Source organism: Vipera ursinii (genome assembly GCF_947247035.1).
Source record: "Vipera ursinii genome assembly, chromosome: 4".
NCBI classification, from domain to species: Eukaryota; Metazoa; Chordata; class Lepidosauria; order Squamata; family Viperidae; genus Vipera; species Vipera ursinii.
Window position 1 is genome coordinate 68,748,712 of NC_139514.1, and position 27,583 is coordinate 68,776,294.

Sequence of the window (27,583 nt, forward strand, 5' to 3'; positions counted from 1 at the left end):
AGGTAACGTCTAAGGCAGTTCCGAGTAAGATGGTTTTTTGCAAAATCAGAATATTCAGATCTGATAAGTTCAAAATCTCCATGTATCTAGGCAGCCTTTTGGCTATTGCTCCTATTATTACTGATACAACCATTGATTTATTATTATTATTATTATTATTATTATTATTATTATTATTGTTGTTGTTGTTGTTGTTGTTGTTGTTGTTGTTGTTGTTTACTGAAATCATAAAGCTATGGAGTGGCAATTTTACCTCATTCTTTTTAGGACCAAAACAAAATTAAACTCTGTATCACAGAGTCCAGCTTTTCACTTACCATATGTTTTATTGATAAAATTAATAAAATTTATCTATTCAGCATAGTGGAAACATTTTGAAATGTAATTAGTATTCCACAATAGTGAGAATAAAAACTGTCTAAACATTATAAAAACCTGCCAGAATTTTAAAGACTAATTTTGATTGCCTCCTCACTGATTAATTTGCAAGTCTCTAGCTAAGCATTCATAGAGTATATCCAGCAGAGTAATTTATAAATAAATATTAGCTAGGAATCTGTGAATAATATTTATTAAACTCACTTCAGAGAATGCATTTTGAATTATTGGAAGGTAAACACAGTGGGTCCTAGGAAGAACTAACATTTGATAACATTGACATTTTGTGCTATGCAGAAACATTATGGAAAATATTGACTGAGTAACTTTAGGAGTTTTTTCCTTAATGGTACATGGTTATGGCATCATTGTGTAACAACTGGCAGAGTTGTTTGATGTGGAATGTCTTTGAAGGTGAGTGGAGGCTGTTACTGATTTTTCCCCTCACCTTTCAGCTATATCTTTGTGAATGAGAAATGTTGTATGAGTGAGTCCTGACATGATATCTACTTCAAGGCTACTATGAGGTTAGTTTTGCTAATCAAAGATACATGGGGAGCAATGGCATGAAGACCCACCAGTCTTCATCTTTTTAAATAGATATCTAATTTCATTTTTTTAAAAAATCAAGCTACAGTTAAGATAATGCTTGATTTGTTTTGTTTTCCATATACGTATGTTCACCCTAATGCAAGGGTCCCCAACCCCCGGGCCATGGACCAATAGCAATCTGTGGCCTATTAGGAACTGGGCTGCACAGATGGAAGTGAACAGTGGGCAAGTGAGCGAAGCTTCATCTGTATTTGCAGCTGCTCCCCAATGCTAGCATCACTGCTCCAGCTCCACTCAGATCATCAGACATTAGATTCTCATAGGAGCACGAACCTTACTGTAAACTGTGCATGTGAAGAATATAGGTTGCACACCCCTTGCCACCCCACCCCACATGTCTGTGGAAAAATTGTCTTGCATGAAATTGGTCCCTGGTGCCAAAAAGGTTCTAATGGCTTCTTGGATATAAATGAATGACACAAGTCATGCTATAATCACCTGTTCTTTAGCTTTCTAACTGAGCAAGAAATGTGAAAGAGTGTCATTCAAACATGTGCTCATTTGAACATAATCTTGCATTTGAATGGATTTACTTGTTTGCATTTTCAATGCATATACAGTACATACCTAGCCACTGTCACAGTCAGTCATATACTAAGTGTAGCTGTAGCAGATTGGGCAAAGTTCTTGTAATGAAATATCATCATTTCACTTATGATTATTTCAACAACATAACAAGAATTTGACCATCAACCCTGGGGAACAGGGAAACATTTCTCTTTCCCCCCCTCATCCCATACAGAAAGTGAATGCAGAATTGTTCGGCTATCTAGAACTTTTTGTTACTTACAATGTATTCACTACCAAGGGATACTTGTCAGTTAACAGTTGGCTTCCAAATGCAATTTAAGCTTCTCGTTATCACTATAAAATCATTCATGGCATAAAAACTGGCCATTTTGAAGAGACTGCCTGTCTCCCAATAGTTCATCCTATATAATCTGACAGATTCAGCATGGTCCATATTCCATCAAATAAGGCACCTCATAACCTTAGAGACCCTCTGGAATAGCATGGCCATTCTGAGTCAACCCTGCTCTGAATGGACCCCGACTCTGACATTACATAAAGAAGTTCTTAAAATGGACTCATCCCCAGGCTTTAGGCTAGACAGAATAGGTAGCAGATGTTTCTGGAATGCCTATTTTCTAAAATTTTGGGGTTTTATTTTTTAGATATTTCCCTTTGCATTATTTGGATTGTATTTTTTGTAAAAAAAAAAACAAAAAACCTTTTATCAGATACATAAACATGTACATACATTTCTGGGCACAACTGGACAAGAAGTCAATTTTTCTGTTTGAATTCACATGAAAATTAAGAATTCTACTTTAAAATTTATAAGGGTAGGAAACATTTGAAAAATATAGTTAGACAATGTGATAGACATTTTCAATCAGGTAATTATTAATGATATTTTAAAACTTTTATAAGATCACTAGAGGAATACAATTTACTTAAAACAGAAGCCAATACATCCAGTTTTATTTTTGTTACAGTCTTTAAATTGTCTAAATGCTTTCGCAGGACTGAAACTTCATTTGGAAAGGATTTTTATAAAAGCTATTCATGAAAGTAAGTTTCAGTAATTGAAAATTGGAGTATTCCATATTCGAAAACTAACTGTCCCAAAGTTTAAGGAAAACAAATATGTATTTTATAATCTGGAAACTAAGTTAATTCAATAAAACCTTAGGGGGAGTTTATAATTTATTTATAATATCCAATGAGTATTTCAGAAAGAATGATTACCATATTTCCTAAATCAGAGATTTAAAAAATGTTTTATATTTCCATCTCTCTATCATCTCTATCTATCTGTCATATCTATCTATCTATCTATCTATCTATCTATCTATCTATCTATCTATCTATCTATCTATCTATCTCTATCTATCATCTTGAATGTACATATGCATGCATAAAATTCAAACATTTCATGAAATGATGAACTACTGTGAAAAGAAACCAAATATATCCAGATTATCCCTCTAGTTTAAATTGTTCAAATTTACTTTAATAATTGAAATTAATTTTTCCAATAGATCCACATTCCACACCTTAGTATCATTTCTGCCATAGCAGATGTCAGTGGATTGTGATATAAATAATAGGAGAAAAATTAAAGCCTGAATATGCTGCATATGATGTTGTTAGTTGCGAAGTTGTGTCCGACCTATCGTGACCCCATGGACAACGTTCCTCCAAGCCTTCCTGTCTTCTACCATCTTCTGGAGTCCATTTAGGCTCACGCCTACTGCTTCAGTGACTCCATCCAGCCACCTCATTCTCTGTCGTCCCATTCTTCTCTTGCCCTCAATCTTTCCCAGCATTAAGCTCTTCTCCAGTGAGTCCTTCCTTCTCATTAGGTGGCCAAAGTATTTGAGTTTCAACTTCAGGATCTGGCCTTCTAAAGAGCAGTCAGGGTTGATCTCCTCTAGGACTGACCAGTTTGATCGCCTTGCAGTGAAAGGGACTCGCATGTGAAATGAGTGAAATGGTGCGATAGTTTGAACATCCTTCAGCACTGCCTTTCTTTGAAATTGGAATGTAAACTGATCTTTTCCAATCCTGTGGCCACTGTTGAGTTTTCCAAATTTGCTGGCAAATTGAGTGTAGCACTATTACTGCATTGTCTTTTAAGATTTTGAATAGCTCAGCTGGAATACTGTCACCTCCACTAGCTTTGTTGATGCTCAGCTTTCCTAAGGCCAACTTCACTTCACATTCTACGATGTCTGGCTCAAGGTCAGTGACCACCTCATCGTGGTTATCAGGGACATTAAGCTCATTCTTGTATAGTTATTCTGTGTAGTTTTGCCACCTCTTCTTAATCTCTTCTGCCTCTGTTAGGTCCCTGCCATTTTGGTCCTTTATCATGCCCATTTTTGCATGAAACGTTCCCTTCATCTTTCCAATTTTCTTGAAGAAATCTCTAGTCCTCCCTATTCTATTGTCTTGTTCTATTTCTTTGCACTGTTCATTTAAGAAGGCATTCTTATCTCTTCTAGCTATTCTCTGGAATTCTGCATTCAATTGGTTGTATCTTTCTTTTTCTCCCTTGCCTTTCACTTCCCTCCTGTCTTCAGCTATTTGCAAAGTTTCCTCCGACCACCATGTTGCTTTCTTGCATTTCTTTTTCTTTGGGATGGTTTTAGTTGCTACTTCTTGTACAATGTTGTGAACCTCCGTCCATAGTTCTTCAGGCACTCTGTCTATCAGATCTAATTCCTTACATCTATTTGTCACCTCTACTGTACATTTGTCAGGGATATGATTTAGTTCATACCTGAGTGGCCTAGTGCCTACTTTCTTCAGTTGAAGCCTAAATTTTGCAATGAGAAGCTCATGGTCTGAGCCACAGACAGGTCCTGGTCTTGTTTTTACTGACTGTATAGGGCTTCTCCATCTTTGGCTGCAGAGCACATAGTCAATCTGATTTCTGTGTTGACCATCTGGTGATGTCCATGTGTATAGCTGTCTTTTGGGTTGTTGGAAAAGAGTGTTTGCTATGACCATTATATTCTCTTGACTAAATTCTATCAGCCTGTGCCCTGCTTCACTTTGTACTCCAAGGCCAAACATGCCTGTTATTCTGGTAATCTTTTGGCTTCCTGCTTTAGCATTCCAATCCCCCATGATGATAAGGATGTCAGTTTTTGGTGTTAGTTCTACAAGGTGCTGTAGGGCTTCATAGAATCGGTCAATTTCATCCTCTTCAGCACCAGTGGTTGGGGCATAGACTTGGACTACTGTGATATTGAATGGTTTGCCTTGGATTCGAACTAAGATCATTCTGTCATTTTGAGGATTGTATCCCAGTATTGCTTTTCCTACTCTTTTATTGATTATGAAGGCTACTCCATTTCTTCTGAGGGATTCTTGCCTGCAGTAGTATACCTGATGGTCACCCATTCCTGTCCATTTTAGTTCTCTGATTCCTAAGATGTCGATGTTCAGTCTCGTCATCTCTTGTTTGACCACGTCCAGCTTGCCTTGATTCATGGATCTTACATTCCAGGTTCCTATGGAGAAAAAATCTTTACAGCATCGGACTTTCCTTTCACCACCAGATACATCCACAGCTGAGCATCCTTTCAGCTTTGGCCCAGTCGCTTCATTCTTTCTGGCGCTACTAGTAGTAGCCCTCTGCTCTTCCCCAGTAGCATATTGGATGCCTTCCAACCTGAGGGGCTCATCTTCCAGCGTCATATCTTTTTGCTTTTTGGTACTGTCCATGGGGTTTTCATGGCAAAGATACTGGAGTGGGTTGCCATTTCCTTCTCCAGTGGATCACATTTTGTCAGGACTCTCTGCTATGATCTGTCTATCTTGGGTGGCCCTGCATAGCTTCATTGAATTACGCAAGCCCCTTCACCACGACAAGGCAGTAATCCATGAAGGGGATGCTGCATATAATGTTCTTTAAAAGATATAGAATCAGTTCCACATAGAATGGAATTTTCTGGGCCAAAATATCCTCTGTTGATTGCAATTTCCCCCCCCCAAATGTTTTAACCTTGGGCAATTTGCCAAATCCTAAAATGAGGTGTGAGTGAAGATTGTTTTGTTATTCCAGCAGTTCCTAAGAATAATCTTATGTAAAAGCGGAATCTGCCATAGTATCTGGGCTTTGCATGATGACATTTTCTGGAATTTTCTGAATATATCACAGGTAATATGTCATCATAAAGTGGGTATAATCCAAGGATAGATAAATATTTATATTTATGAGCTTTCTAATCACAATTAACTGCTTGGGTGAAACAAATTCATAAAGCTCTGAAGTTTTATTTCTTTCATGTGGCAATCAAAAGATGTTTTCCATCAGAGAAACATGGACAATGACTAGATGTTTCATACACATGTTATGCAAATGCATACCATATGCTCTTGTGCATATATACACATCTAGATAGTATGGAGTTTGTTCTTAAAGTTATTATCAGTCCACTAAATTATGAATTAATTATTTTCTCTGTTGTGTGATATTTATATTTAGCAACAGACATAATATAGATTTTAACTTGGGTGACCAAATATAATCTTTGTTCCAGGGAAATAGAAAAAAGAGGTCCTAGAAGTAGCTTTAAAAGAGAATCATTTTTAATCACTGAAAAAAATTGGAAAATCATCAAAATTAAAAATCTACAGTCCAACAAAGGATTCTCATATCTAATTTCCTGGGAGCTTACTCTCGGATAAGTGGAATTGCAATGTTAAAGCATTCAAATATTTTATAATTTTAAAAATGTCCGTGGATGTTAAATGCCATTCCTGCACATTAAACATTTTTCTCCTGTCTTAAGTAACAGACTGGAGGATGAACTCAATGCTTTGACACAACCTGACAAAGTTGAGCTGAAAGTGGATTTCCTTTGTACCCTTTGCTAGGGTGTATTTTTTTGATAGATCAGCAAAAATCCCAAATTAACCAAAAGTGGACTTTGGCATAATCCTTATAACTACTAGTCCTTCTCATATGTAACCCATTATTTGGGGAAAGAAAAAGAATATTTCCCTGTTCCTACTGTTATTAAGTTCTTTATGACCAGGTTGGCCAGCCTTCAGTCACTGAAACTAAAAAAATATAGTGTAAGTCATGTATATATTGCTCTCCATGCAATTACAACTGTATGCAATCAGCATTCAAAGGCAAAACAGGAAGTTTTTGCAAGTATAGACATCTCCCCATTGTGGATGTTCAACCCTCATCAAGTCCTGTCAACCTCCATACATCAAACCCGGATCTAGTTTGTAAAGGAATCAGCACTTCTTTACAGAGGTTTTCATATACCATTACTATTCTAGAGCAAGTGGGGAATTTTCACCAGTATAGCCAACTCCCACCAGTGGTTTTTCAACACTAGAGCATGGGGAAAGGTTTCAGACATATAGTAGAAAGGAGAGCTGGTTAAGTGGATCCTGTCTCTTCTTTCTGACATAGTAGATTATGAGTGTGGGAAAGAATTAAAATGGTACAATTAGTGGCTTGAAGATTATATTTTATCATGTAAGGTACTTTCTTGCTATATGCTTGCTCTATGTATCTAAGACCAAGAATATACTCTATTTATCTAGATAGTAAAACATTATATATCAAGGTAGTATATTTTCTCATAGTAAATCTTCTTAAAGTGCATATTTCTATGTATACACTATTTAAATGTATATGTGTCCAAAGCAAGGAGGTTTACAAAATCTTAAACGGCAACATTATTTAGTTCTGTTAGAATATCTGCCTGGCAAATAAATATATCAATAAAAGAAATAAAGTAAGCTGAACTTCTGAATTCCTTGACAACATTCATACATATGTATATAAAATGATTAAAACTGGTACAGATATAACTTCTTAAAGCTGTATAAAATATAGATTTATAATTTTGATATCTTTGGAAATGCTCAGTCCTGGCACTGTGTTAAAATGTAGCAGCATGTTATTTTAAGAGCTGTTCATCTAACAAATGTTAGCTTTCTGACTCAGAAAAATATTTAACATAAAAATAGTGACACAAAAATTTGGAAATACTTGTCACCTTGCCAAGCACTTGGAGGGAAAAAAAAGGCAGGGATGAAAATGAAAAAGCCACAGAAAAGCCTAGTGCATTGATTTAAAATGTGAATGTATATGAATATTATATATATATATATATATATATATATATATATATATATATATATATATATATATATATATATATATATATATGTATATGTATATGTATATATATATATATATATCCTAGTGCATTGATTTAAAATGAATGTACATGAATATATATCAAGCCCAATTTTAAAAATTTCAATGCAAGAAGTTTAGAAACAAAAAGATTGTTTAAATTTAAAATTGCAGACAATATTCAATTTAAACTTTAAAACCTACATACATTTATATTTGTTAAACCCATCTCAAATAAAAATGAGAATCAAAAAGGAAGTTTCAGGAGGAGGGTTTTTTTTCCTTGCCAGAAACAATAATTCCAGATTAAGAAGTAGGTTTATATCAACACACTATGAGTAATTTTCAATTTGCATTCATTTTCCAATTTCACTTTATCCAGCCATATTCAAACACCTAGGCAAATAGGATATTGAGCAGAATAACTTCTGGAAGTCCTGGAAAATTCAAAATTTTATTATATCACAATGCTGCTTATGTTATCATTAGATTGGCTTTATAAAGCAAAGCAGATGAGTAGTAGCTGATGTCTGCCTTCAACAGCATTCCTTTGTTCAGTTTCAAAGATACTTATTGGTGAGATGACAGATTTAAGAAACTCACCCACAGACATCTGAACAGCGCTGAACTAAATAGATCTCCTTTGACCCTATTAGCAAATGAGGCAGCTGAAAGTCTTGGTTTGAAGCTACTCCAATATTTAGCTATTTTTTGTTAGTTGAAAGGCAGTAGTAAACCCACAATAGATGCATATTATAGAGACAATAAAATGCAATGGATGAATCTGATTAATGCAATCAGCATTAGTTCATGCAAATATCATCATTGAATGCCATCTTGCAAAGCCAGTGGCAAGTAGAATTCACCTTACTTCAGTTTTTAAAATTTCATTATCAATCATGCTGACCTATAATCAGGAATAGGACTTAAAAATTACTTAGTTAAGGGTAACAATGTAATTTGGAGAATTCAGGCAAAAAGGATCTTTATTCCAATTGGTTTTCTGCTTAGGGTTATATGATAACGAATGAAAACAGGGCAGAATGCAACACGGCAAATACCTGCTTTTTAAATACAGCATAAAGCTGTAAAATGTAAAGATGTAAAATGTAAAGTTGTCCCAGAGTGGAAGAAATCCTGAAAGTATGGGGGAAACCACCCCCACCCTCTGAAATACTGTTGCAAACCAGCCTTTAAGAAGCAGAAACTAATCTCACATACTAATTGAGAAACATAATTTGTATTACTGAACTGGCTCACAGACACATGCTTACTTTAGTGATAAATAAAACCATGTGGTCAATTTGTGAATTCCAAGGCATGGTTGATTCAGGAATTTAAATAGTATGATCCTTGAAAATGAAGAAAGTTAATAAGGGGGTGGGCTTATCAATACTAATGGAACAATGCTTATATTTCTTTTTAACTAATGTGAATTGAAGGATGGCTGAGAATATCTCAGATACGTCTCCATTCTGGGGAAGGCACAGAAGCTCTGTTCCTGTAGTAGAAACTGTCTCATAATCCTTTCTCCCAAGTATAGACTTAACAGGGTACGTAGCAGCACACTGTTAAAGGGTCTGGTTTTATGTTGCTGGTTTTGGGCTTCCATTTCATGTTCTAATTTTATTTTTCCCTTTCTCAAGTAGAGCAAAAAAATAATAAAAATCTATGGTGAAGTGAACTATAGGTGGATCTGAAGGATTCTGTTATTTCTGCAATATCTTCTATGTGGCTTTAATATATGTGAGAAAGATAAAAGAAAATTCTGCCAGTTTTCATATCATTGTGCTAATCAGCCACTGAATGTGGTCTGGGAGCAACTTCTTAGCTTTATCACTACCATAGTATAGAACTATAGTATATAGTTCCCTTGCTCTGGAGTTTAAAATTTTGAATGACTTTCATGGCATTTTCCTCTCAAAAATAAAGTTTATGTCCATAACATTCCAGAAGCAGATGGCCTAATCTGAATAGGTTTTGTTGCATTTGGCACCAATTATATGTGAATGAAAGCAAGAAAGCCCAAATGCCTCATGTTTACCCTGCACACTCAGTTGTTTCTCCTTCTGCTATCCCACTAAATTAAGAGGAAAAACACAACTTGGTAGATGGAGTCGTAATAGTAATAGATTACTAATAGTGTTCTTTTATATTCTGGATTGATTTGTGACGCAGTTGCCAAAACAGCTGGCCATTGTTGATGTAAGCAAAAGCTATACTGTAATTTGCCCAATTTTTCATGCAGAGTTAAAAACATAAGGCCTTCCTTGCCAATAAGGAATATAAGAAAGATAACTGCTTCAGTTGGCTGGTTTTGATCTTCATGAAACATTGTTTATTATATTTTTATTCTGCCTTGTAAAACTGATACAGGTAGTCCTCAACTTACAACAGTTCACATAGTGACTGTTCCAAGGTACAACAGCACTGAAAAAGTGACTTATGACCGTTTTTCACACTTATAACTGTTGCAGCATCCCCTTGGTTTCATAATCAAAATCTGGATGCTTGGCAACTGGTTCATGTTTCTGGTAGCTGCAGTGTCCAGGGATCATCTGATTACCTTTTGTGATCTTCTGATAAGCAAAGTCAATAGGGAAACCAGATTCATTTAACAACAATGTTACTAACTTAACAACTACAGCAATTCACTTAACAACTGTGGCAAGAAAGGTTGTAAAATGGGGCAAAGCTCACTTATCAAATGTAGCAACATAAATTTTGGGCTCAATTGTGGTCATAAGTCGAGGACTGCCTGTATTTGTGTATGCCCACCATTCTTTAATATATTTGACTGCTGGGGGGGTTTCCCCTTAAAAATGACTTTTTACATTTTTCTGAAAGACAGTAGACGTTCTTGGACACCCTCATATCTGAGGCTTCCAGATTTAGGAAACCTCAGATCCATGGCACATGCCTCTCCTTCACAAGATAGCTTCAATAGGCAACCCCACTCACCATTGTAGTTTCAGCTATTGAACCAAAGCTGTTGATAAATATGTTGCAGGTAACATTTACAGGAGGACCTGCAAGTTGAATAATAAATAGAAAAAAATGACAGTTTGTGTTTATGACATATATTAAGGATAGTTGTTTCAGTGCCAGTGGCATTGCCACACTTACCATTGTGATTTCTGTGACTGATCCAAAACTGTTGATAAAAATATTGCAAGTAACGTTTACTGGAGAACCTGTGAAATGCAATAAAAATGTTGCAATATATATCATAGAAAACTTCTTGCATCTATGCAATCCGGAGCAGTAACTGCTAAAATTAAGCAAAATGTGAGACAAAACAACAAATGATATTAACCCTGATAATTTTTTATTGCCTCCCTCTCCCCATTGCAGTGAACTTTATTAATACAATTTATGGTTTAATGACAAATGCAGCAAAAGTGATCTTGAAGCACAAATAGTCACTGTAATCTTAGATAACCATAGGATTCTCTGCAGAGAAAGTACTGTCATCTGGAATTCTCATTTCTGATAAATTGTATTAAAACCTAGACTAGATTATTTGGATGTATTGTTTTCCTACACATTTCCCTTTGTCAGTCTTAAATGAGGATAGAAGGAGGAGAAAAGGATTCTTAGAAGAAAGCCACATAACACAAGTGAGCTAAACTTGCTTCTGATATTTTTCTTGGGTAAATGTAGGGATCTAATCATCGGTTTTCATAGAACAACGATTTATGGCATTCATTTGGGTTAAAAAAACAACCTTAAAATAAGACCATCTTCTATAACAAGCAAAGTGTAAAACTGGAGACAGTGTATTTTAGGGGGGAAAATCCCCTTTTGGAATAGTTGTTTTGTTCCTGCCTTTTTAAAGACAGCAGCGATATATAAGAGATAGAAAGATAGTTGTGGTCTAGCTGTGGCCAAGAACTTGACAGCAACTAAGCAGTTATTGGATCACATGCTTTTTCATATTAAGGTATTGTCATAATTTGGTATGTGTATCATATATATTTTGTGCAAATATGCAATGCATTATACTGACAGTACTACAGACATATAATCCTAAAAGTCATAGAAAAAGATAAACTAGTATTATTTTTCTACTAAATAAATGCACAAGGGAAAAAGAGATGAAACCAAGTATTGAAAATTAAGTAGTAAGGGTAATTAAGATATCCAAGACAGAAATGACATTAGAGTGAAAGTTCCTGATTCGGAATGAAATTTTAACTATAATATTACAACAGCACTATACATAATAATCAACCATAATCAAATTAGCAGATGATCACTAAGATGGAAGAATACTAGTTTATGTCACCCTCACAACTGGGAGGGAAGAAGCAATGGGCATTCGGGAGGGGAAGTGTGCAGGTGGTGTGAGAGTGGAATTGCTGAAAACCTTCGGGGAGGCTTGGACTCAGAGAGGCCAGCTTGGGTTGTTTAACATCTTCAAGGCCAACCATTCTGGGAATGGTATGCATGAGGGCAGCACGGAGCACTTGGATCAGAAACATTCCCAAAACATCATGCTGACTGATGACTGGACTCTGTCTGCCTGACTCCTGGGGGTCGGCTCTTGGGTAATTTTCAATTTGTCTTTTTCACACATGTTTGCTTCAGACCTTGCCTGACTTTTGCTGCATTCAGTTCATTCTTAGTAAAAGTAATTTTTCTCTGAATATATGGAGTCAATGATTTTCTTTTGTAGGAATTGATCAGAGGCAGCCCTGACATTAGGCAGGGTCTACTTTAACAGTCAACCCAGAGACTGCAGTCTACCATGGGGACTGAGTATCTAAATGTCCAACCATGAAAATGAATTGGAGAAGACCGGGGTTTGGGGCGTGTCCCCTTCTAGGCCATCCTGTGCTAGAGACAAAAAGAATGGCTGGAGGAACTGAAAATCAACCAGGAACCTGTCATGCCCAGATGGTCATTGGGCATGGGGTGAAAAAGGGGGGAGTTTTCGCTCTTTGGGGAGGGTGGAAGCTCTGTGGGCTTTGGGATGTATTTAATTTTTAATAACATTTATATACCGCCCTTCTCCCTGAGGACTCAGGGCGGTTCACAGGGCAGAATAAAATAGTGAATACAAACATTAAAAAAAAGATTAAACAAATTGCCCTAGTTAAAAACAATATAAATACAACACTAAAAACCCCCAGAAAAGTTAAAAAACAAAAATAAAATAACCCCAACACTCCCATGTATTTACTTTGTTCTTTTCACCTTTCATGCATCCCTCTGGGTGTGAAAGGAAGAAGGAATGTGCCTGGGGCCATCTGTCTTATCTCTGTTCTGCCAGGAACAGACAGGAAGGAACATAAAACACCTGAGAACTGTGTTTTATCATTCTGGTTCCCATAACAACTTCATACCTGTAGACTGGCCAAAATAATACTGGACCATTGGGCACTGGGGAGGGTTGAAAGGAGAGTTTTAATGTAACATTTTGCATAGAATTATTCAGATCTTACCTTGCTATTCTGCTATCACTATCTCTCAATAAAAGTTCCTTTCGAAACTATGCCAGTTTCAGTAGTTCTGCTTCCTTGGGAGTGCTAGCTGAGGCACAGTCAGACCCAGAGGACACCATGCTGAGCCATGCCTTATACTTATCAAGAACTCATTGAGAATCAGAGAGCCCAGGAAACTCTTGCCCAGATGACCACTCAGGCTCCTTGGACCACCCCAAGCCAAGCTTTGGGTGGAGCTGCCATCTTTTCTGTCTGGACCAGCACCAGGGGTACCACCAGCAGCAGCTGCCACTGTGCAGGCCTCTCCATCTGCAGGAGCTGCCTCTCAGAGATACTGGACGTGGAAGGTCCCAGCTTTGTGAGTGAAGTATGAAGGATACCCCAAGCAACTAGCACAAGTCTGGAACTACATGCAGAAGTATGGGGCTGAATTGGATGAGTAAAAGTAAGATACATGACCATAGCTCTTGAGGGTGCAGCAGCTGAGTGGATGGTCTCCCTCCATAAAGATGATGCCCCCCAGCTGCAGAACTATGACCACTTCATGACAGCTCTTCACCAATGGCTTGATGACCCACTGGCAGAGAGCAAGGCTTGGATGAAAACCATCACCCAAGGTCGATAGTCAGTTGCCATGTACACCCAAGAGTTCCAAGGGTTGGTGTGTTGGCTAGTCACGTGGTCTGAAGACATCCTGATCAAATTCTTCAAAGATGGCCTCAACGATGATGTTTACCACACCTACATTTCACACAGGGCCCCATGCATCCTAAAACACTGGTATGTGCTGGCAGATGAAGTAGAGATCGTCCTGGCCAGAGACCAACACTGGGGCAGTCGCAGGTGGCACAAATCCGACCTCTGGATGAAAGGAGACCCAGAAGTCAGTGAGGGATGAATCTGGGCACAGACAACATTCCATATGTGTTTTAATTGCAGGAAGGAAGATGTCATTGTTCTGACAGATGAGACCAGAAGAAATAAGAACTCTGAGGCAATTGCTTTCCTCAAAGAACACTTTTAATGGCTACATAATATCAGCATAAACAAAGGTGAAACCAAGACTGAAAATTACCCCCCCCAAAAGTTACAAAGTAAAAGTTGAAATCCCCACCACTTTCTATGTCATAAATCACAATCCCCAATTAACACCTTTGGCGGGCTCACTAGCAGTAGCTCCAGCCCACCAAACATTAAGGCTGCTTGACCTTGGTTCCCACAAAAAAGTTTATTGTTTTGACTAAGCTGTAAGAATGCATCTTTCCCCCCTCTCATTACTGTGGCAAATGAAAAGCGAAGAAATATGGCTGAAATCAGAGCATTTGAAGGTTTGACAGTCAGATCCCCTTAAAGAAGAGAGAAATCCTGTGAATAGAAAAAGAATTCAGAATCAGAAATCCAACTCCTAGGCTTATTCAGATGTTTATCATAAAATTTACGTATTAATCTATCAGCTTTAACATCAGCACTTTTCACCTAGGTGGCCTCTGATAGTGGGTTTCCATTGCACTAGATACTGTAATTTACCCTTATACAACCTTGAATGGAGGGTTCATTTTATTTCATAATGAGTCTCTCCCTCCACAACAAGAGTACTAGGTGCATGTTTTGGAGGAGGTCTCAATGTGGACTCCCTGTATGGTTTTAAGAGGCTGCAGTGAAACACGGGGTGAATTCTCCCTAGAAGAGGAAGAAGTTTTAATTCCACAGTAACTGGATTTATAATCCGCACTATAGGGAAAGGTCCAAGGAATTTTGGTCCCAATTTTTTACTTGGAAGTTTGAGTCTTAGATATTTTGTAGAGAGGTAAACCTTTTCTCCCACATGAAATGATCTTTGGGGAGCTCTTCTCTTGTCTGCCTGCTTTTTATAAATTCTTGAGGCTTTTGTTAAAGCTGCTTTTGCATTGTTCCACACAGTTTTCCAGGAAGTCACCCATTCATCTAAAGTTTGAGAAACAGGAAGATCCTCAGGGAGCTCAGGCATGGGAATGAATTCTCTACCAGTAGCGATTTTAAAAGGAGTGAGTCCAGTGCTACTATGTACTGTGTTATTGTAAGCCACCTCAGCAAAGGGGAAGAGGTCAGCCCATGTGATCTGTTGGTAGTCAACATAGCACCTAATATATTGCTCCATCATTGAGTTAGCCTTTTCAGCAGTTCCATTAGTAGACAGATGAAAAACGGATGACACTGTGTGAACCCAATAAGTTTCAAAAAGTCTCTCCAGAACCTGGTAGTGAATTGAACCCTCCTATCTGATATGATCTGTTTTGGAGCTCCATGGAGTCAATAGATATGCTTGAGAAACATTCTTGCCGACTTCTTTGCGGAGGGGAGACCAGTGCAGGCAATGAAATGAGCTTGTTTAGAAAAAAGGACTATTACAGTCCATATTACTGTATTTTCCCTACTTTCCAGTAATTCTGCAATAAAATTCATGGCTATCTCTTCCCAGGGCTGGGAAGGGTCTGCAGGGGGTAATAATCCAGGGGTTTTTCCTGGAAGTTTTTTCATGGTTGCACAAGTCGCACAGCTATTTACATAATTTTCAATGTCCTTCTTTAGTCCCAGCCACCAAAACTGCTGTTGAATCAAATGTGAAGTTTTTGGATAGTCAAAGTGACCCTCTTGTTTGCTATCATGGCTGCATTGGAGAGCCTGAACTCTGAGAGTCTCTGGTAGATACAGTTTTGATTCTTTCCAAGCTAACCCAACCCAACAAGTCAGTATGGTTTTATTTGCTAAGAACCAGAGATCGGCTTTTAACCACTCCTTTAGTCTCTTAGTAATCAGGTTGTCAGTTTCAGTTGATTTCAGCTGCGATGGGGCCCCTGTTTTTACCTGAGAAATCAACTATGATTGCAGAATAACAGAGTTTACAATCTCTTCTCGATGGCTTTTGTATTGGGAGAAGGAGACTTTCACAGTGAAAGTCTCCTTCTCCCAAACTGCCCACCTTCATTCAGTGTCCATTAACTTTTTGGAGGTGTAAGTGCAGAGCTGTAAATCTCTGCTGTCATTCTTTTGCAAAAGAACGGCCCTCACAGCTACATCACTGGTGTCGGCTTGAATGGTAAATTGTTTCTCAGGATTGGGGTTTTGAGAATGGGTTCGACTGCAAACAGTCTTTTTAAATTTTCAAAAGCAGTTTGGCATTCTATGGACCATGGGAGCGGTTGGCAGGGTCACAACTTCCCACCACGTTTCCCTGTTTTTAACAGCTCAGTCAGTGGCAAGGCAATTTCAGCAAAGGAGGGGATGAATTGTCGGTAGAAATTAGCGAACCCCAAGAAGCTCTGGAGTTGCTTCTGGGTTCGTGGGAGCTACCACACTAGTACTGCTTTCACTTTATCTGGGTCCATTTCAATGCCTTCACTGGAGATCCTGTATCCTAAGTAAACCAAGCGTGTTTGATGGAATTCGCATTTTGAGAGTTTTGTGTAAAGCTTGGCATTTAGCAGCTTTTTTAGAACTTCAAGCACTAATTTAACACGCTCATCCATGGTCTTAGTGTAAATGTGGATGTCATCAAGGTAGACTAAAACCCCCTTATATAGTGATTATGCATTACTTGATTTATCAATTGCATGAATATGGCAGGAGCCCCCTGCAGGCTGAAAGGAATGATGTTGAACTGGAAACTTCCCAAGGGGCTGTTAAAAGTGGTTTTCCATTCACCTCCTTTCTTGATACTTACTTTGTAGTATGCTTCTCTTAGGTCTAATTTGGTAAAAACTTTTCCTTTTGCCAAATGGGCTAACATGTCCTTCATCAAGGGGAGGGGGTACATGTTCTCCACGCTCCTGCAATTTAACCCTTTGTAATCAGCACACAGCCTCATTGATCCATCTTTCTTTTCCTTAAGCAGCAATAGGTGGCCATCTGGGATTTTGCTGGTTGGATAAATCCCTTTTCTAAGTTGTTATAAATATATGCTCTCAGGTCTTTCAGTTCACGAGGGGTCATAGAATACATTTTTGGTTTGGTAATTTTGTCCCCAGTAAAATCTCAATGGCACAGTCCATGGTTCGGTGGGGTGGCAGGATGTCACATTCTACCTCACTGAATGCTTCTGCTAAGTCTCTATATTCACTTGAGATGATAGGTCCTCCTGGCGGAGAACTAACAGCAGATTTCAAGGTTTCCAAGTGCTGTACCTGCCTTTCAACTGGGCTGCTGATTGAGGTAGGAGGCAACAGTCTGGTTGCTAGTCTTAAGGTCCTGACTCCATTTTCCCACCAAATCATAAGGTGCCATTTTTTGAGCCAGGCCAACCCCAGAATGTTCTCTTATTTCTAGACGCACTAGCTCAGTCAGGTGGGTACTAGGGCTCCCCCTATGACATATACATCGGCCTGCTCAAACCTCATGGGCAGGGGTAGCAATTTTACTCTAATGTGCAATTTTAGTATGGTAGGGAGGTTGATTAAGCATTGGGTGCATCCCGAATCTACTAAAATGTTCAAGTCCATCTGAGTCCCTAATGTAGGCACCACTAGTCTGGCAGAAAAGGCAAAAGGTGGGACAGGCTGACTCCCCACCCCATCATCACTGTCATAATGATCTGGTGCAGGCAGGCTTTCAGCTGGTTCCTTTTGCTTCTCCTGGAGAGGAGAGGTGGCTTGTACAACTTGCTCCTGGTTGACTTCTCATGCATTAGCCAAGACTGTCTCTTTGGCTTCGTCGGAACTGCAGTTGCACTTTTTGGTGGAGGGAAAGGGACCGGACACTCTGTAACTTGATGTCCAGTTTGTCCACACCTGAAGCACTTGATCTGGGATCCAGTGGATGCTCAAACAGATTCATGCATTGTGGCAGGTGGAGGCCATTGCGATGGCTGACACCTCACAGGGACTTGCTTTGGTTGAGACTTTGAAGCAGCAGACTTGTGGTACCATGTCAGCTCGATATCCATGTTTGTAGCTAAGTGGTACCAATCATAGAGTTGATCAGGATTGCCACTGCAGATGCATGTCTGGAATAGGTTACGATCCAACCCTGCTTTGAAATAGTGGATCAACGATTGCTCAGGCCATTGCCTGATCTTCCCTGTAAGCCTGTGAAATTCTCTCATGTATTCTCTTGCTGGCCAGCCCCTCTACTTAAAATCGTGTAGGTCTTTTTCTGCCTGTACCACTTGGGATTCATCTTCGAATCTGGCCCTCAGCCCATGTGTGAACAGGTCAAAGTTCCATAGTTCAAGTGCTTGCTCCTCCCATAGGCCAGCTACCAACTCCTCAGTCTCCCCCTTTAAGTTGGCAGCCACTGCATCAATCATCTCTGCTTTGTCCAAATAAGCCTTTTCATAATGATTAACATGAGACCATACCTGATTTATGAAGGTAGTCACTTTCTCGGGGTCTCCATGAAAAGTGGGCTTAAGGTGAGGTGTGTCGGCTGGGTGGTGATCCCAAAAAGCTTGCATTAAGCCAGGGAACTGTGGTTGAGGCTGCTGCAATCTCCCTCTTTATAACACCCCTGATGGAGGTCTTGGGCTGGTAGGATGCCAACGGCAGTCAGGGCTGGCACGACATCGATAAGGGTCAGGTTGTATTGGGCACTGCTGGTGATATGGACTGGCATGATGCACATGGAAATCAGGGCTAGCATAGCACTGATAGCACTCTGGGCTTGTGGGGCATCAGTAGCAATCAGGACTGGGAGACCGATGGTGCCGATCTGGGCTAAGGGGACACCTAAGTTGCTCGGGACTAGCGGATCATCTGTAATATTCAGGACTAACCTGTCACTGGGGATGATCCGGACTGGCTTGGCATCAGTAGCAGTCAGGGCTCCACCAGTGCACCGGGCTCGATGTCAGGTCAGGCTTTGGAAGTGGGGAAGCAGCCTGTTTGATCACTGCAAGACTAAGTCTTCACCAGGGCAGCTGCGGTTCATGTGGCCATTTGCCTTCTCGCCCACAAGTGAATATCTGGTGGATGGCATGTCTCCTTTCACCCATGTCCAGCCGATTGAACTTCTCCCTCAGGTGCTCCACTGAGTGGCTATAGATGGCCATCAGGCACTTCCACTCACCAGATTCGTCCCAGGCTGCTGGCCACTTAGCCTTCATTGGTACTGGTGAAGGGAGACCCTGCAATGAAATCAGTGGAAATTCAACCTCTGCAGCCTTCAGTGTGCTCTTAAGTGGCAGCGTAGCATCAGACCACCAGGTCCCCCTGAGGATGGTGGTTTCCTCTTTCTGAGTCAGCTTATCCACCGGGACTTCACAGGTCTTTAGTCTTGCTCCAGCTGTTACAATCACACTCTCCATGAAAGTAGCAGCCCACACCCCATCCGCTGCAGCTGCTCCCAGGCTTGGGAGTGATTCCACTTTTTTCCCCATTTCTGCATCTTTCCTGAGTCTTTGTTGTCCACCCAAGGCTTGGGTAGGTGACCAGGGCTCAGGACCCCATAATGAAGGAAATTTGGAGTCTTGGTTTAATGTCATGGTTCCAACAGATGAGACCAGAAAAAATAAGAACTCTGAGGCAATTGCTTTCCTCAAAGAACACTTTTAATGGCTATATAATAGCAGCATGAACAAAGGTGAAAGCAAGACTGAAAGTTACCCCCCAAAAAGTTACAAAGTAAAAGTTGAAATCCCCACCACTATGTCATAAATCACAATCCTCAATTAACACCTTTGGCGGGCTCCCTAACGGTAGCTCTAGCCCACCAAACATTAAGGCTGCTTGACTTTGGTTCCCACAAGAAAGTTTATTGTTTTGACTAAGCTGCAAGAAGCATCTTCCTCCTCTGATTGCTGTGGCAAACAAAAAATGAAGAAATATTAAATCAGAGCATTTGAAGGTTTGACAGAGGGACACTGAGCTGCAGAATGCCAATCAATCAGAATAGAACTGGAGGGGACCTTGAAGGTCTTCTAGTCTAGCCCCCTGCTCAAGCAGGAGTCCCTATATCATTTCAGACAAGTGGCTGTCCAGTCTCTTCTCAAAAACCTCAGGTGATGAAGCACCCACAATGTCTGAAAGGCAAGCTGTTCCACTGGTTAATTGTCCTCACTGTTAGGAAGTTTTTCCTTAATTCCAGGTTGCTTCTCTCCTTGATTAGTTTCCATCTGTTATTTCTTGTCTTGCCTTCTGATGCTTTGCTGATCCACCAAACCCAGCCCCAAGGCCATGATGACTCCAAGAAGAAAGGCAGAGAAACAAACTGAGGTCCTGTGAGATAGTGCTGAAAGGGAGGGAGATTGTAAGTTCGCTCCTCCTGATTATTAGGGGCTGGGAGCCCGGGTGAGAGTGAAACCAATTCTGACAATGACTCCTTTATAAGTCAACATGTAATCCCCATAAACCTTCCTATGAATTTAGTGGTGCCTTCATCAGGGACCCAGAGTAGGATGTTGGCTCTACTAGACTCAGACTGTACCAGGTGTTGGTCTCTGAATAGTCCTGAGGTGGTGGAAAAGTTGGGACTGAGACTTAAGCAACTGAAGGTGCCAATAGCTTTTTGCCAACTGGATGGGACAGTAAGGGGGGAGGGGTGGCTCATTTTATAACTGAGCCAGTAGAAATAAGAATGAGAAAGCAGTGAAAATAAGAATGGGAAAGCCCAAAGAGATTCTGCATTTCATAGTGGGCCCTCCCCACACCAGGAAGCAATTACAAAGTTTCTTAGGCTTTGCCAATTTCTATAGCAATTCATCCTTCATTTGCCAAAATTGCATTACCAATCACCATCCTTTTAAAACCTAAGGGCCAGGACAAGCTGAAGCCAAGTCAGCCACTTAAATGGACTATGGAATGCCAAGCAACATTAGAAAAACTTGAACAGCTGTTTGCAGCAGAGCCCAAGCTAAAGCATCCTGACCCAAATGCTCCTTTTATAATTCAGACAGATGCTAGTGATATAGCCATGGGGAGAGAATGCCCCCACAAGAGAATGCCCAGGGCCTGCTGCAACCCTGTGCATACACTTCTAAAAAAATTACTGAAACTGAGCAGAGGTGGGCAGTATGGAAAAAGGAGATATATGCAGTATGGTGGACTTTGCTTACTTGGTGGCTCTTAATCTAGAGGGAGCAAAAACACTGTTCGAGGTGTGGACTGATCATAAAAATCTAGAGGCTCCGAAAACCCCATGTAAGCAAGTCCATTGGATTCAATAACCTCTAAGCAGCTAGCTGCTCCAGTGACCACTAGATTTCAGGTGATAAAGGAGTCTGATATTTCAAATGAACTGTGCAAGAAGCAGAAAGAAGCACTAAAATTTGATGAGTGGTTCACTACTCATAAGAATGACTGCACCATGTACGAAGGACTGGCCTGGGTTGGAGCTAAATTGTATGTGCCCTTGAGCTTGAGGAGCACTGTTTTACAGGGGGTGCTCATGACAGCAAGACATTTTGGTTTCATAAAAACTCCCACTTGATTAAGTGGCAGCTCTGGTGGCCCTCATTGAAAGCTATGTGGCAAGCTATCCAGTCTGTGCAGCAGCAAAGAGACCACAAGGGAAGCCAATGGGACTCTTGCAAAGTGTGGCAAGCCCCGGTCCCTTGGAAAGAGATATAGTGGAACTATCTGAGAGTGGAGGGAACACTGTTATTTGGGTTATTACAGACCTTTTCTCAAAACAGGTGCATTTTGTCCCTTGCTTCAGATTCCCTCTGCAAAAACATTAGCCAAGCTTTTTGTGCAACCCATGTATAGATTGCATCGTCCTCCTGAATGCATCTCTGATATGGGGCTGCAGCTCACATCACACTTTTGGTGGGAGTTTTTGAAGCTGTTAGGAATCACCCAGGGCTTAAGCTCTTTCCACACCGTCAAACTAGCATGTGAGAGGACTAATTTGGTCCTGGAACAGTACCTCAGGTGCTATATTAATTACCAACAGGACAACTGGGCTGCTCTCTTGCTGTTCGTAGAGTGGAATATAATAATTCAGTGCATAGGTTTTATCCCATTCAATGTACAGGGTTTACTGCATTTAAGGTGACCTCTGGTCAGGATTTTGTAGCAATGCCAGAGCTGCCTCAAGAGAAACTTCAAATACCCTCCTTGGCGGAGAGGGTGGTGCAACTTCAAAATACTTGACTGGTAGCCTTTAAGGCTCTGGAGGATGCACGTCAAGCACATAAGAAACAAGCTGACAAAAAAGCATGATACCAAAAGATTACAAAGTAGGTGATAGAATTTAACCTTTCCACGAAATATTTACAGTCCACCCAACAAACTAGGCCCAAATATGTTGGGCTGTTCCCCATTATTTAAATAATCAATTCAGTACAATTGGAATTGCCCAAGAAACTTAAGCATATTCATCCCGTGTTTCATTGCAGGTTGCTGAAACCTGAAAATGTTTCTCCTCTTCACCCTACACCTGATGCCCTAACAGTGCCCATTTTAATTGAAGGAGAGTATTTTGAAATTAAAGAGATTTTAGACTCTAGGAAACATAAAGGGAAAATCCAGTACCTAATTGCTTGGAAGCATTTCCTCCCTCTCAATCTGAATGGCTGGATGCCAAACATGCCTGGGCACCTAAATTCCTCCAAACCTTTTACAGAAAATACCCTGAAATGTCATTCAGGCCATAATTGCCTTTCTTCAAGTTTGATGCCATCTGCCATGGAAATGGGAGGGAGGGAGCAATCGGCATTCAGGAGAAGTGTACAGGTGGTGTGAGAGTGGAATTGCTGAAAACCGATGATGAAAACAGAACAGTTTGCATTGCTCAATTAATATTTCTTTGAGAATACAACTGTTTGAACTGAATCACGTTGGAAACAATTTGCATTCAGACAAACTGTCAGAGCTGCCTCTGATCAATTCCTATGAAAGAAAACCCTTGACTCCATAGATTCAGAGAAAAGGTACTTTTACTAAGAACAAACTGAATACAACAAAAGTTGGGCAAGGTCTGAAGCAAATGCACACAGAAAAAAACAAATTGAATATTACCCCAGAGCCTACCCCCCCACACCAGTAGTCAGCTGGTCTCTCTGAGTCCCCAGCTTGGGTTGTTTAATATCTTCAGTGCCAACTGTTCTGGGAATGGTATGTACAAGAGTGGTGCGGAGCACCTGGACCAGAGATATTACCAAAACATCATCCTGGCCGATGATTGGATTCTGTCTGCCTGACTTCTGGTGGGGGGGGGTAGGACAAAATGTGGGCTGCTGGGGCCAGATCTGGCTCAATTTGAGGCAGTGGAAGCCTGCTCAGGCCATCTGCATGGCCCATATCTTTGCCGGGTTTGTGAATTAGCTTAAAGCTGTATACAGATTAAAAAAATGGACCATTCTAGGGGATAAGATGTGGGGTGTCTGTCTGTAGTTAACAACCCCAATAGCGGTTTATGGTCTGTGAAGACTGTGAAGTCCCTGCCATATAAGTAGTCATGGAATTTTTTTATTCCAGCTACTATGGCCAATGCCTCCTTATCAATTTGTGTGTAATTACTCTCTGTGGAGGACAGTGTCCTGGAATAAAAAGCAATCAGGACTTGAGTCCCATCGCTCTCCAAGTGACTTAGGACAGCCCCCACCCTGTATGGGGACGTGTCACATGCAAGGCATACTGGCATCGATTCCTTAAAGTGAGTGATTGTAGAACTGATGGACAGTAGAGCCTTCAATTCTGAAAGCTGCTTTCGTGAACACTAGTCCACTTCCACACAGTATTTTTGTCCCAAGAGCTGGTGTAATGGCTCTGCTACTACGGCCTTGTTAGGAAGGAATGCATGGTAAAAATTTATGAGGCCTAGGAAGGCCTGAAGCTCTCCCTTCATTTTGGGGCTGGCTGCCATCTGAATGGCTTTCACTTTTGACTCAGCAGGATGGATGCCATTGGCATCAATACGGAAACCCAAGAATTCAGTTGAAGGGACTCCAATACTACACTTATTCTTCTTAAGCTTAAGGCCTGCTTCATGCAGCCTTTGAAGGATGGCTCTAAGCCTCCTTGCCAGCACCTCAGTAGACTCACCAGCGATGAGCACGTCATCAAAATAGGGGCAAACCGCCAGAATGCCCTTGAGTGTTCGCTCCATAATGCTCTGAAAAATGCGAGGGGCTACGCTGACCCCAAATTGCAGGCGTTTTACTTTAAATGCCCCCTGTGGGTTACAATTGTCTGTGCCATGGCTATGGCCTCATCCACAGGTTGGTAGGCCTGAGCCAAATCTAATTTTGCAATAATTGTACCACCTTGCAAGGACTCCAGGATGTGGCTTACTACTGGTACCAGGTACGCATGCTGTTTGAGTGCATGATTAATTGTGCATTTGTAATCAGCACAGATTCTGACCTACCCATTGGCTTTTAGTGGTGTGATGATCAGGGTCTCCCATTCACCCCCATCTACGGGCTGAAATACCCCCTGTTCTACGAGTTTATCTAACTCAGCGTCTATCTTGTGTTTAAGAGGAAATGGCACTCTACAAGGTTTAATCCTGACTGATACAACAGTTGGATCTAGTTTAAATGTTATTGGTGGGCCTGTGTACGTCCCCAGATCTGAGTCAAACACATCTGCAAATTCCTCGCATACTGTCGCTAGACTCGTGACTTGCGTCCGGTTGATTCTGGTTACTTGGATGCCTAGTGCATCAAACCAATCGAGCCCGATCAGGCTCGTTCGCTGACCCACTACTACAACAATGTCCAGGTGCCCAAAAAACCCCTTAAATTTGACGGCCAGTGTGGCCTCACCTTTGACTGCAATTCTAGCATTCTGGAAGTCGGTCAGTATAATGTCAGATGGCCTCAGCTTGGCCCATCTCTTACTGCAATTGCAGACAAAATTAAATGTCTCAAGTGAAATAATGGATACGGCTGAGCCTTGTCCAGCTCCATCTTGCATGGGGCCCCTTGGAGCTCCACCTTAAGTCTAAACTTCAGCTTAATAGGGCGGTGAGGTCCTGTGCAGCAAATGCTTCTGCAGCTGGAGCAAAACCCTATGCTATACTGCCCAAGGGCCCCGGTACCTCTCCTAATCGGAATGTCCAACTGGCAATTCGATTGCCAGTCCCTCTGGAGACCTCTGCAGATGGACACCATGTGGCCAGTCTTCCCGCAGGTCCAGCACATGGCTGTCCGTAACCTACAGTCAATGCATTGGTGGTGGCCTCCACACACTGGGCACCTAAGTAAGGGATCTGCCTAGTAAGTTGCCCCTTGTTGCTTGTCGCTGTGACGCTGTTGGTCATTGTGCCTATGAAGCTTGTCAACTTCCGTGTTGCCTTCAGGGTCTTCCGCATGTTCGGCATCCTCATGGTGGACGGCTTCCTCATGCTGTGCTGTTTTGGTGGGTCACATGGCTCGTACGGCCCTGCTGGTGGCTTCATCTGCCATGATCTCTTTCAGTGCATCTGGGAATGTCAAGGTCTCTTTGTCAAAGAGTTTTTGCTGTAACTCTCAATTCTGGAGGCTGCAGATGAGCCGGTCCCAGACCCTCTCCTCTATGTTGGGGAACTAGCACAGGAATGCGGCCTGCCTCAACACCACGATGAATTCAGACGCTGTTTCACCTTGCTGCTGAAACCTCTGCTTGAATGCATGGCGCCAAGCGATTACCGACAGCTTGGGCTGGAAATGGTCACCGAGCCGTTTCTTCAAGTCCATGAATGTTACGGACTCCAATGGCATCGGCGCGAACAAGTTCTCCGCAATGTCGAATGTGGCTGGGTCGCAAACACACAGGAGCATAGCGGCCTTCAGGCCATCCTCGGCGACTTGATTGGCGCGGAGATAGTTCTCGACCCTGGATAGATAATGAAGACCATCTTTCCGGGTGAGCTATATCAAATTCTTCCAGCTTTCCGACCTTTGCCATTTCTGTTGGTCTTCATGGCTGGAGCTCGTTGTATTCTTATCCTGTTCCTCCATATGCCCAGGGACTGGTCCTCTGGGCACATGGTCACTAGCATGGCTGTGCTAGACTGACCATGGGGGGGAAATTGCTTTTTCCCACCAGGCGCATTCTGGCCTCTCCCCTAGTGACTCTCAGCTCTGTTGGAGGAGCAGGTTCCCACCTTTGTTGCCAGTGTTATATACTGGGTTCTGTGCTTGATTGAAGAGATGAGATGAGTGAGTTCAGCAAGAATCATTCTTTATTTGCTTACAGGAACTAAACTGAGAAACAGGGCTGCGAATGCAGCTATTTATACCCTGGCCCCTACGTGGCAGCCAATAGGTTTAAAGCAACCTATTGCCGCCATAGAAGCAGCCAATGGTGGTGCTGGAGACGGGTTGTCTGAGGAGCTGGGAGCCATTAGCCAGCTTCCCTGCTTAAGCAACCTTCCAGCAATTAACCCCACGTGATACTCTTTGGTAAGACAAAGCCCAATACATTACAGTCTCCATAATTCCTGAATACTTGCCTGTACCCTTCCTTGGTGCCCTGGCTCTTCTCTCTCTCTCTCTCTCTCTCTCTCTCTCTCTCTCTCTCTCTCTCTCTCTCTCTCTCTCTTCTCTCTCTCTCTCTCTCTCTCTCTCTCTCTCTCTCTCTCTCCCCTTTCTCTCTCTCTCACACACACACACAATCACATGTATATATGTATACATGTCTATATATATCCTTAGATTTATTTATTTTTTGCAATTCTGCTTTTAGATCATTTAAAAAAACCGAAGTTTTCTGCGTTTTTGATAAGATAAAAAAAAAGAATCAGAATATTTTCAGAAAGATCCATTCTTTTGAATATCAACCTTCTATTTTATCTTATACTAAGTTAGCTCCAGATCAAGGCCAATATGCTAGGGGTATACCACATTTGTGGGCAGAAAATATTTTGAATTACATTTGATCTTTGCAGGTATACAGACCTGGGCTAAAGAAATAAATACGGTGAAGGGAAAAAATAAATTCTGACTTAGTTTTATATTTAAATTAAAAATAAATTACAATTAATATGTTTATTCCATAGTTAATTAAACCACACAACCTGGAAGCACCTTTGGAGATATTTAGGTCAAAGCTTTGAGGACTGGATATGCCCTGTGACTTTATGTTGTGTTCTCATAGCTACAGTTCCATATTATACTCTATTCCATGCAGAATAAAAATATGAGAAAGCTTATTGTCATTGAAGCTTTGCTTCAAATATATTTTGTTTCCATAGTAAAATATATTTTTAAAAGAGAGTGCTCCAGAGTTAAAAGAGTAGATAGCTATTAACCCACTCAGTTCTGAAAGTGGAAGACTGGACTATGTTCAGGGATGAGATCCCTATGATTGATACCATCAGAGAAAGGTGAACATCATGTTTGGTATGTTTTCCTTGGACTGAAAGCATTTGAGTGAGAGAAAAAAGAAGTGACAGATTCATTCATCCAAGCAACAAGCTCATGAAAGTATGTCTTCAGCTTTGTTTATGGTGGTGAATTAGGACTGTCATCTCTTTTTTTCTGGTGTGCTGCATTAGTGTATAAACAATATGATTTGTTTTCATGTGGAGAATAGTTTTAGCTAATGCAGAGGAGAATTTCATTGGG

The 27,583-nt window shown here is 40.8% G+C and overlaps 1 protein-coding gene across 1 annotated transcript in view; it reads right to left on the reverse strand.

The window, feature by feature from the left end:
* GLRA2 (glycine receptor alpha 2) overlaps positions 1-27,583 on the reverse strand; it is a gene marked incomplete at both ends in the record, with an annotated part of 134,892 nt that overhangs the window by 77,602 nt on the left and 29,707 nt on the right. Inside the window, one exon of the mRNA XM_083361287.1 lies at positions 10,799-10,866. Within this exon, the coding sequence (XP_083217413.1) occupies positions 10,799-10,866 (68 nt within the window). The remainder of the gene's footprint in view (positions 1-10,798; positions 10,867-27,583) is intronic.